The sequence below is a fragment of the Cheilinus undulatus genome, linkage group 6 (assembly GCF_018320785.1).
Source record: "Cheilinus undulatus linkage group 6, ASM1832078v1, whole genome shotgun sequence".
Taxonomy (NCBI): Eukaryota; Metazoa; Chordata; class Actinopteri; order Labriformes; family Labridae; genus Cheilinus; species Cheilinus undulatus.
In genome coordinates, this window is record NC_054870.1 from 34,516,019 (window position 1) to 34,528,253 (window position 12,235).

The 12,235-nt window shown below is 39.1% G+C and overlaps 1 protein-coding gene across 1 annotated transcript in view; it reads right to left on the reverse strand.

The window, feature by feature from the left end:
• Window positions 1-12,235, reverse strand: part of pcdh15a (protocadherin-related 15a) — a 340,713-nt gene that overhangs the window by 173,551 nt on the left and 154,927 nt on the right. The window contains exon 13 of the mRNA XM_041789646.1: window positions 5,887-6,021. Within this exon, the coding sequence (XP_041645580.1) occupies window positions 5,887-6,021 (135 nt within the window). The remainder of the gene's footprint in view (window positions 1-5,886; window positions 6,022-12,235) is intronic.

The following is a 12,235-nucleotide window of genomic DNA, read 5'->3' on the forward strand; positions in this document are numbered from 1 at the left end:
TGCATCTGAGAAACAAGCAGCAGTGGCAGCCGTTATTTCTGGAAAAAAAAAAGATGTCCCATTTGGAACTTCGCACTTCTGAATGCTCTATGGTTGAGCAACTTAAGGACACACTGCAGTGGAAACTCAGGCCCTCTCCACATATGCCTTCCCCACAGCATCAGCTGTCCTGCCACTGCAGCACGTCATGTTATCTCAGCTGAGCTCTCCTGACACATCGCATAAACCAGTCAGCAAAGAAGTGAGATGTATTCCACCTAAGTAGCCCGAGTCAGAGCCAGCCTTACAGTGCACATTTTTAAAGATGACTAAAATATTGATATAGTAGTTTAGAAAAATATATTTGTGATCTTTAAGCCAAACAACCCGAGAAATCTAGGTCTTTATTGATTTGTTTTTACTATTTTCACAAGCAGGATTCTGGCAAATCTACCACTGTAAAGAGAAGTGCTTATGATAAAGCAGTCTGCTTTGACCCTCTGGCTTTACTGTTTAGGTAACCTTTCATCAGAAAAGAGAAAACTAAGGCTAAGCTAACTAAGGCCAAAGCAATGATTCATGATTCAGGTATAAACTTGCATAAGGGAGACTCCTCTCTCCATAGACAGCAACTCACTGCTTTGGTAGAGAGTGCACTGATACCCATAACTGTTCAAGCATTTGTGTGTACCAGTAACATCTGTGTCTTCTGAACTGGTTTTCTCATCAGCAGGTAATATTGTAAATTAAAAGGGAGCTGCACATTTTTCAATAACGGTTGATATCCGGACCTCACGGACATCTCCACCTCTTTCGGTAAACCAGACTCTGGTATTATAAAGTTTCCTCGTTGTTCTCTAATCCCAACAGATAATCCTTCTGTGGAGGGGTGAAGAGGCTTATTAATGACTAGGCAAAACACCAAAAGAGCAGAATAATATTGACTGTAACTATTATACCAACAGGATCAGATCTGCTTCTGCCACAAATGCCCCACTGACTGTAGTGAGCGTGATCTGTTCCCTTTATGAATCTCTGGACTATTTAGGATGCTTTCTTTTGAGGTTGTCAAAAAAGTTTGCAAATTTTGTCGTAATTGTGAAAATAAATGTGCTTTTTACACCCTGATGAAGCCACTGAATCACCATTCCATCAGGAAGCAGAAGGGGAGGGGTGAGAGAGCACAGAGCAGCACTGTTAGAAAGGGCAATAAGGTGATTTCTATGCTTTGGCAGATCAATTATACGTTCTATTTCTTCACAATCTAAAATCGTGTTGCGCCCCTTTACGGGGAAAGTTGCTAAAAATGGAAAAAGGGTATGGTATGTCCTCTTCAAGTCGGATCAATGGTCGGGCTGTTCGTTTCATGACAATAACTTAATTTGTAGCACTTTAAAAAACAAAGGTTTACAAAGTGATTTGACATGCAGAAAAACAAAAAAACAACAGAACCCAAAACAAAAGATGGAGACAGCAAAACATCCAATACCAAACAACATCAAGAGAACCCTTAAGGTAGAAGAACCCAAGCAAAAGAAACCCCACCTACAAATTAAACCCAGACAACATTATTACCAGACATCATTAGTACTAAAACATCCCAAAACGTCCCAGTAACTCCTGAGCTGCCCCAAGAACTAAGAGTCAGAGATGGGGACTCGAATCCACGACTTGGACTTGAGTTGCACTAAAGTCACACACATCAGTGACTTGAGACTTGACTTGTGCGCTAAAGACTTGCGACTCAGACTCGTGATTTGGGACTCGTGCACAATCTTCAGTTTTTAATTTTTTTCATCATGATCTCTTGTCCCCGTCACTCTTTTTCCCTTTCCTCCCCTTCTCTTTGACGGTTCGTTCGCCTTTTACGCAGCACCAACCTCTCTTCCTCATCCTCGTTCATGCTGCATCATAAGAACCCATGAGTACCCGGCCAGCACAGGAACCCAATTACAAAACCTGAGACTACGAGGACCAACCTTTTAAGAAGTAATTAAAAGAGAAACAAAAATAAGTAAAACTATTTAATGAGCTGACAAAGGAGAGTAAACACATGAGTATGAGAAAGGAAAACACCAAAATTACAAACAGTGGTTAATAGAAAATTAAAATGAATAAGAAGACAACATCACATAAAGTAAGCCTATAAAAGTGAGTTTTAAGAACTGATTTATAAGAAGCCGCTGTTGCTGCACGTCTTATCTCCTCTGGCAGGTCGGTCCGAAGTCGCTGCTCGGTCACCTTTGGTTTTAAGTCTCAACTTTGGAACCACTAGGAGGCCCTCACCTGGGGATCTATGACTACGGGCTGGCTCATATGGGGGTTAATTACTCTGAAATTTAACTTGAAGTCAGACCCTTAAGTGCTTTAAAAGTATAACTAAAATCGTAAAATTAATTCTAAATCAGACTTTCGATTTATACCAGAGAGGCGTGCGTTGCATAAATACAGTCTGGAGAAAATTAAAGCATGAATAATTTTTTCAAGGTCTGATTGGGTGAGTCTTGTTTTTGTTGGCAGTGGTTCAGAATGTTATTTACTATTTCTAATTACACTATTTGTGACATTCCAATGGTTAAAGTTCAAAGTTTAAAAAATTCTCTCCTGTTCTAGACAACTGTTACTCTTTTGCTGTGTTTAACTTAACAGGATATCAAAATTGAGTACTGAAGATGGTCTGTGTAGTGCTGCTGCTGCTGGGAGGGAGTTGATGCATTCAAACATGTGCGAACAGGAAATGGATTTTTTTGTGACAGCCCTCTATCTTACCAAATGCATCTGTGTAATATGAAGTCAAATGTAACTCATGCAAGCTGCATTAATCTGACAAGAAAAAAAAATCTTAGTTCAAGATACAAGAAGAAAAAGAAATATTTGACCACTTGAATTTCTTAAATAAGTAAAAACATCTGGTGGTACAGCAAGCAAATTATCCCTGAAAAAAATGATCTCTGCAAGTTATCTCTTTAGATGAGCTTCAATATTTAAATTAGTAAGTGCATTTAATTTTGTTTATTTTACTTGCTGCACTGGTGAATATCCTTGGCTGTTACACACAATTCAGGCAGTATTTTTTACTTTTACATCTTTAAATAAAACAAATATCTAGACTTTAAGTCTGAACATAGCTTGTTAAATGTGTAAAGATATATTTTTGATGAATTAGACCATCACAGTAGATAAGATTTGAGTTTTTGTGGTGAGTCAAAGGGTGCAGAATGCCTGTAGGTTCATCATTTATAAACATTGTTTACATCCATTTGTCTTCAAAATTCATGTTTTTTTATTGCTTGCATCTACTTCAACAGAAATTGGCATAAAAGGACTGCTATTTCTGTGCAATTTAGGGTATTGATGTCAAATGGCTACATTATCCATCCACCCAAATCTTTTGGATTTTACTCAACTTGATATTCATGGGTTTCTATGCAACGGTTTTTAAGGATGAAACTCCATATGAAGAAGAGCAATTCCGCCATGTTGGCATCTCTATCCAGAGTGAATTACTCTAAAAGACATTCTATTTTTTAATGATCATGCATGCAGGCCCCTCTAAAGCTGTAGCATACTCACTTCCCCCCATTCCCAATGATTCCTAGAAGTGTTTTCAGTTCCCACCACCCATCTGACTGTTGTGCGTCATTAGGATCAATGAATGAACACAAGCGATCACCAAAGAGCTGGTGAGAAAGCAGGAAAGTGGAAAGATATGAGGAAATTCTCAATGGTAGTGTTGCTCACAGAATGTAAATGGAAAGACAAGCATTCAGGGGCAACTGTAAGAGATGATAATAATCTCATGTGGGATGTTGTGACCCCGCCGCCCCCCCGCCCCCACCTGAGGAATGATACTTTATGAAATGTAAATAACAAAATGTAGATGGAATCCTGGGCTGAGTGTTTTTTGATCATAACAAATACATCTCCCTCAGAATGTTTTCCTGCATTAAAGGTAAAGATAGTCTTGGGTAACAACAATATCTAGTACATCCACCAGATAATAAGCCTTGCCTCTTAATCTGGTAGAGCAGAAATGTAGAAAATGCCCAAGAGAGCTAGAGAACACAACACAATCAAGAAAGCCAGGGAAATCTAAAAGTGCACAATACTGACTGGTCAGTGTTGCAAAACAGAGCCACACAGCTCCAGCTTTTACTCTAATGCAGAATGTCAGAATACATCCTGAGCTTAAAAGCTTTTTAAAGCACTTGTTTCAAAGAAATAAAACCAGCATTTAAGGGCTTTATATGCCAGAGCATGAAGAAAACATTAATGGGCATGAATGGAATAAGTAAGCAGATAAACAAAGGCGATGTTGAGGACAAGAGCGGGTCAACTTGCCACAGGCATTGTAAACAAACACTGCCCTCAAAAATGTCCAAAAAATCTCCACCAAACCGAGCACTGCACCTCAGAATCGACAGTGAACCAAATCAGTCCTGTTCAGAAACTCCTGCAGTCTCCAGGAAACTTTCCCACACAGAGTCACTGCTGGATGGCAGAGCTACTGTATATAATTCACAAGAACCCCTCTGGATAGAAAAGTTACTCGATTTCCCAGAAAAATCACAGCAAAGCTTCTGAGCAGCAGGATTCTAGCTGCATCAGTTAACCACAGTGTTGATATCCATGTAACAAATACAAAGCAGACTCATGGTAAACATTGTACATCAGGAGGGTGAACAAGTCATATGGATAAAGGGCCTGAGCACGGACCCAGGTTGGTGAGGAGCCTATTGTTTCTGCATGTGTCATTTTTCTGTCAGAAGAACTGCTAATTTTGGGCTTTAACATGCTCAATACCTCACCAGATTTACAGAAAATTGTCCCAAAGTGGAGATTTTGGTGGAATCCTGAAAGTCCATCAAGCAGGGGCCCCAAACATGAGCTAGGGGACTGGGTAAGAGAATGTGCATGAAAAATGGTACACACATGTATCATGATTAGACAAAAGAAAAGCCATCCCCTAAAATGTACAGGAAGCGCACTGCAAACAACTGAAGGTCAAATTTTGGTGTTTTGGGTGATTTACAAGTTTCTTGAAGTAGACCAAGGGATTTCATCAAATTGACTCCAGAAACTTTTTGCTCATACTAGACAACCTGGTGCTCTACAACTGTGTGAACTGTGAGTTTTCACCATGGGTCAGGGCCGTGACAAGAGCCCAAACTTAAACTACATTTTTACATTTTTTGCAGTCAAAACACACCAACAAAGCCATATAACTTTTTAATGCTAATATCAATCATCAACAAACTTCACAGGGATGAACACATGTTGATCCTGAATACACTCATACATTCAAATCATTACTTTGTCACAGCGCCCCCCTCAGGCAATTGAACCTTTCTGCCTCTGCTTTTTGTTTTTTGTTTTTTTTTTATTTTCACTTTAAATTTTCAGCCCCTGCAAACCATTCACCCTATGCTTATAATTTGTGGTCTGCATATGGGTAATCATTAACCTTGTAAAGCAGATGGATACGCCCGTTTCTGTGCTTCTCACTGGTGAGTCCATCTTCCAAAGCTCCCTTCTGAAACATTTGGGCCCGGAGAGAAAGTGACAGGACCGATCAGCGTCCGGTCACAACAACAAACATGTGGTGCTATAGGACGAATCTGAATGCTTGTCAATATAATCAAATGTCAGGAAAAGGACCTCTTTATTAGAGGTTTTTGAGTCACATCCGGATATTTTTGTAAATTCCTGTGAACTGTCAGTTTTAATTACTAATATTTGACCACTTATAAAGGTCGCAATGCTCCAAAAGTGTCAGGTCAGCTTTCTGTCTCCAGCCACCTCATGGTATAGACCTAACCCCTGACTTCTATACACACAGAGCAGGAGATGTAGGCCACAGGGCTTTGCTGCTGTCATGCAGGCGGGTATAGAGAGTTTGTGACCTACCGTGAACGTATAGATCATCTGCTTCTCTCGGTCCACGGGTTTGAGCAGCTTCAGGTAGCGGATTATTCCGGTTGGGGTCAGGCCAAAGATTGCAGTGTAGTCATCCAGGGTTACCTTCACCATGGGGTCTTTGGTCTTCCAGCAGAGACAAGCACAAAAAAAGAGACATGTTACCATGGCAATGTGGGGGTTTCATGTGCTCTTTCAAGGCCACAGCTGTCTGGCTGAGAAAATCCATCAAAGAGGAAATTTTGATCTGCCAAAGAGTTGAGAAAGTAATCTGCTGGTCGGTCTGAGACAGAGAAATAATGTCTTTTTTTTACATGATTGCTTCAATAAAGAAATAAACAGAGGATATTACTCCTGCTAAATATTGGACAGCCATTATTGCCTCTGTTCCACCTAAAGGAAAATATCGACTACATCAAGCAGTCGTTAAAAAATATGGGTTTTCAGCTTTTTGTATCAAGCGCCTGTATTCAGCATAAGTTGATTTTTCCTTCTTTGTTCAAAAGAGCTATTTAGCAAAGATGTGTCACCACTTCTGTGGAGAGACTGTGTTAACAAATAAACCTGAAGTCAATTGCTGCGAGTTGGCTTCGATTCACGTCCATCAGTGAGTCCTTTTAAGAGAGTTTGGTAAACATTAGGACTGGGTGGCTTATTGATTCTGTTATCTCTGTTTCCCCTCCTCTTTGATTCGTTAATCTGCTCCAAAGACTGAGTAGAGGGATATTTTTCTACAAGGACTAAAGGAAGCAGTCACTTACTCTGGTTCTGCCCGCTTTCAGTCATTAAAATATAAACCTATCAGTGCAGTGAGGCAACGAAAGAGTATAAAGCATGCTCCTCTGTTGTTAAACACACAAGCATGCATCAATTAAAGCAGACGCTCTGTTAGAAATAAACAGCACTCAGCTTCACACAAGCAAGATCATGAAATACATTTTATGAAAATTTAAGTTGGCATTCAAAGAGAAAAGCTGAAAAGTTTGACGTAAGCGGCTGCAGAAACCATGTTAGTTATATTCATTTTCAGTTGAATAAGGAGAACACGGCACAGCAAAACACTCCAAACACACAATCCCATTAGGACACACTCAGAGAGTCAACTGGAGGTATCTACGCACACCCATCATTACTGCAGATCTGCTCAGTTTTTCACTCAACAGTTATGAATTTTTTAACTAACATGAAACGTATCATTCCTACTGTTGTAAACTCTGGAAAGTGTACAAAATGTGTTTTTAAGTTAATATTTGTATGTTGCCTCCAGCAATGATGAGTGCTATTGGTTTGTATTTTTGTTGTACTTTTTAAAACATGATAAGTGGAAAAACACTGAGGATGTCCCCTAACTAGGTAGGCAGGATTGGTATCAGTCTGATCTTGGCTTTCATAAGGAACCACTTTTGGCAACTGGACATAAAAATTTCAAAATTCAAGTGTGCATTTTTCCATTAAAAACAATTCTGGCTCATTGAAAAGACATCAACAATAGGTTCAAGAGTGAATGTTTGCACAGAATATTTAAAGAAGTTGATCAAATGTCATTAGATCAACTTTGTAATGAAATTAAAATCAGTGCAGAAGTGCGAAAAAGTTCATTTCCTTGAGTGTCGACTTAAAGCTGGCTACTAAACCTCGAGAAGTCACATTTACACCCCATGTTAAGTTGTCAGTTTTTGCATCAGAAAAAAAAAACAGAACCTGACACAAAAAGTGGCCTGATTGATTCATTTCTTTAAAACATAATGCATAGGAATAGTTTTTTTTTTTTTTTAACTTGTAATTCATGACTGATATGAATGCAAGCAGTGGTGTTCTAGCTATTTTCGAGACCGCCATGGTCAGCCTTAAGCTGAGATTTACACTGTGCAAATTTCATCCGATCCAGGCAAGAATTTTATTGGATTAAATTGGATTACAGGTTGTTTATCGTGCAGTGAACAGGTCGATACGATGGCGGACCACGGCCCATATGGCTGGTCAGATGGATTTCTGGCTTGTTTGATATTTTAGTTCGACAATTGCACACGCTCCAACAGTGAGAGCTGCCTCACCACCGCTGGAACAGGGTCTGTGATAACATTGTATTGAAATATGTACTTTTGCAGCTATAACAGCCTCCACTCTTCTTTAAATGTTTTCTGCAAGATTTTGGCGCATTTGTGGAAATTGGTACCCCTTCAATCTTCATTCCAGTTCATCCCATATGCTTGATGGTGTCGAGGCCAGAGCTCTACTTATCAAACCATGTCCTTGCTTTGTGCACTGGATGTTGGAATATAAAAGGGCCTTCCTCAAATTGTTGCCACAGAGTTGGTAGCATAGCATTGTCCAAAATGTCTTGGTCTGCTGAAGCATTAAGCTTGCCTTCACTAGAGATAAGGGGTCTAGCTGCTTTGTGGCTGAGTTGCTGTGTTCCTAAACGCTTCCACTTTCTAAAATTATCACTTACAGATGACTATAGAATATCCACCAGGGATGAAAATACATGAACCATCTTATTGCATAGGTGGCATCCATCACAGTATCACCATCACTGAACTCTTCAGAATGACCCACTTTGTATCACAAATGTTTGCAAATGGAGACTGCATGGCTAGGTGTTTGATTCTATACACCTGTGGCAACGGGTTTGACTGAAACACCTGAATTCAATAACTAATAAGTGTGGCAAAACACTTTTGTCTTTATAGTGTACATTCGTTTTTGCTACTGTTTGGTGAACTAACAGCAGTTAATGACACTTATTTCCAGCCATAGGAGTGCTCAAACAGATTTTAAATGTGTCATTACTGTAACAAAGCTGCATAAAGAAAACTGTTTTCAATGACTGGTCACATGAAGTTAATTGCATCATTTTAAGACAATATTTCAGTTTGGCTTCTTGTGACACCAGTTAAGATAAACCTTATCTCTGGGGTGCAAATAAACATTGACACAACTTAAGCTGCAACTAAGTAGGGTTAATGTGGGGGCGTATCATGGACTTTACACCAGAAGGGCTACTTTAAAAAAGCTATTTTTTTTTTTGCCAAAGCTTAAGGATGACACAAGCTGATGTCTGGTGATTACGTCAGACACTAGTCACAGTTTAGGACACCTACAATAACATTGTGCTACAAAGAGAGAACTTTTCAGGTACTCTGAAGAAGAAATAAATGTGTTGAATGTTCAACTATTCTGGATCAACAGCTTTGCACTGACAAGCCTCTCTCAAATGACATTTTCCACAACACTGCTGTTCTAAACAATGTTAGAAACCAATTAAAGCAGGGATGCAAAGCTTTAAAGCAGTCAAATTCCTTAAATATATTGACTCTACTGATATTAAAGCCAGACTATTTAAAGCTATTTCACTCAGCAGTGGTGCTAAAAGTGTGGATCTGTACTAATCAGTCCTCGCTGTTTGGCACGCGTGTGAATCATGAATACAAAGTGTTGCGTTGTGGTTGTGATAAAATTCACGCCTAATAAATCCAAAGGAGTGTTGCAGAGATTTGAGACAATATAGAGAGCTGTGTTGAAGTGAGAACTTTAAAGGTATTGATGTTTTGCAGTTCATTGTGATGTGTAATAAGATGATCTTGTATGAATGAATAAACGGAGAACATTTGAGGAGAGAGAAAGATGTTTGCAGATGTTGCTGCAGCACATGAGCAACTTTATACACTTTTTTCCCTTCTGTTACTGTTAACTTCTGTTTTGCCTTGGATTTCTTTTTCTTTTCTTTTTAAAACAATATAATGTGTGAATTTAATGTTGTGTTTGCATGCATGGACCCCAGTTTCTAACTTGTCGACCCAAGTTCCAACTATAATCTAAGATCAATTTTTCAAATGTATAAAAACCAAGCACTTTCTATTCATTTATAACTACATTGTCTTCTTTCAATCAACCAATATGTTCACACTTCCCCTTCAGTCATACTATTTGGGCTTTTATTTTGCCTTAAATCAGTTGATGGGTGCTTATGTTAGCAATGCAATGGTTGTAACTTTACCCATCAGCCAATCCCATACTGCCTCTAACAGGTTAAAAACTAAAGCCATAATCCCAAACCACAGCTCACTGTTTTTGCCTGTGACTTACACAACATATGCTGCAAGCGTAGCTGGAACACACACATATATGAATGTGCTTTTGATACTGTACAGGTCACTTTTGGTAAGGGACATCTGAAGTTGAATCCTGGATAAAACCAAAAGTTTGAAATTTTACGTAGGCCTACTTATAGAAAAAAACAGTGAATTTGCTCTCAACTGTCACATGTCAAGGTGACCTGATTGAGGCTGTATCGTGTAAACACCTTAGATTCTAAACTGAAGATACTCTGTCTTTTGAGCTCTATATAAAGTAACTCGTAAAGCAGTCAAAGTCTCAGCAGGATTTTTATTTCAGAAATAAGTCTTATGCCTCTCCCGCTCTAAAACATGACTTGTTGTTGCTAATTTTATGCATCTGATTGACTACAGTGATGCTGCACAAATGCATACATCCTCTGAGTGCCCTTAATCTTTGCATACTGTAAACCGTTAACTTTTGAGGTTCATTTTTTTTAATCTTACAGCCCTGACTTATAATTGTACTCTGTATGCTTGAGCTTGCTGGCCTGCATTGTCAACTCTTAGACAAAATCATTTATATTTATATGGCAATAGTTAATGGGCTTCCCTCATACTTGTGCGATTTTACTCATTTGAAAAATGTTTGAAGCTACAGTCTTGGCTCTGTGACCCACTTGCAAAACTTGCTACTAGTCCCCAAAATGTGTCTGGAAATGGGGAAAATAGGTTTTCGGGTTTTGGAATCTGCTGCAGGAGGATTTGTGTCAGGAAGAGCTGGTCTCTTTTAATCATTTTAAAGTAGACTGAGGGCAGTGGAGGAAGATGCATCAGGTTGTAGGTGTTTCGACTAATGACTCTCTGCTCTGTGACTCAAGACTGGTTGATCTGTGTTTGTGATCGTTCTATGTTTTATGTCTGAAACTTGTTAAGTGTTGCTGCTGCTGGTCTTGGCCAAGACTCTTTTTTAAAGGACATTTGGGGATTTTTGAGCTAGGTTTTATGAGGAACTTGACAATTTTAGTGCCATTAACCTCCAGTGATTTCAGCGAGTGTTGCCCCTTACACAGGACCTGGTTGGGGAAATAAAATGAGCAATTTTGACTCGAGTGACGATGATGTGCCATTTAATGTGCATACGAGGGGAAACTTTTATGACTACACAGAGGAACTTCAACAGATGCAGGTTCAGCGGAAAGACATAGAGGGAAAGAAACTTTAGAGGAGACTGGTGGTGTAGATGTGGAAAGTGTCAGCCCATGAGTGGGACTTCACAACACTTCTTCACGACGTTTCTAATTGAGAATAGCGGCTTACAGATGCCTGCAGCCTGCGTCACTCCCCATCCAGAGTTCCCTGCCTAATTGAATGCTGGTGTTTTACTAAACTTCTTCAACTTTCTGATGATAAATTGGAGAAACTGACCCTGACAAGAAGAGCTGAACAAAAATTTGTCATCCAGGTATTGGTATAGCTGTTGATTTATTCCTTTAATGGCTAATACTTAGACAAGCCACAGTTGGTACAATATATTCACCTCTGAAATGTTGTTCCAGCTGTTAGTAAGTGGAAAACTGAGCTTAAATAACTAGTTTGAGCTTGATTTGTTGATGTTTTTTTTTAAGGAGACCGCAGATGCAAACAGCTGCTCAGGTACGCTGAGGCGGAAGAGTAACCAGTAGCCAAAGCACTCATTGCAAAATAGTGCCAAACACTTAAGTATTTTGGGTTAAAACCAAAACATAACAAAAATATTCAATAAAGCATACAATTACGCCATCATTGTTAGTTGGCCATTTTTACTAAAACTCCCTAAGTTACGCGGAGCAGCTGTACTCATCTGTGGCACCATATAGCCTAGCATCTCAAAGTCTGTCCTTTTTGAAGGGGCAATCCAAATAATTTTGTACATTACAGCCAATTTGTCAATAGATAAAAACAGATTTATGTGTTGTATTTGTAATGTTGGGGATAAAAAGGTTAAAAAAATAGGCTTTATTTTACTAATCTTATTCATCCAAACTCAGCTGTCCAAATGTGCATGCTCACACTGCTGCTTTCTTCATATGCAAAATGCACCTGCTCTGCTTCCTACAGTTTCTCTTTGCAAGTGCATGATCTTACATCAATATCATTTAGCTGCATATTTCATGCATAACACAGTTTGAAATTTGAAACGTGTTGCTTAACATTCTGCGATTAGGATGCAAACCAAAATTTTTAGAGCACAGAATACAATCAACGGGATCAATTGCATAAAAACTGTTCAAATGAACAGG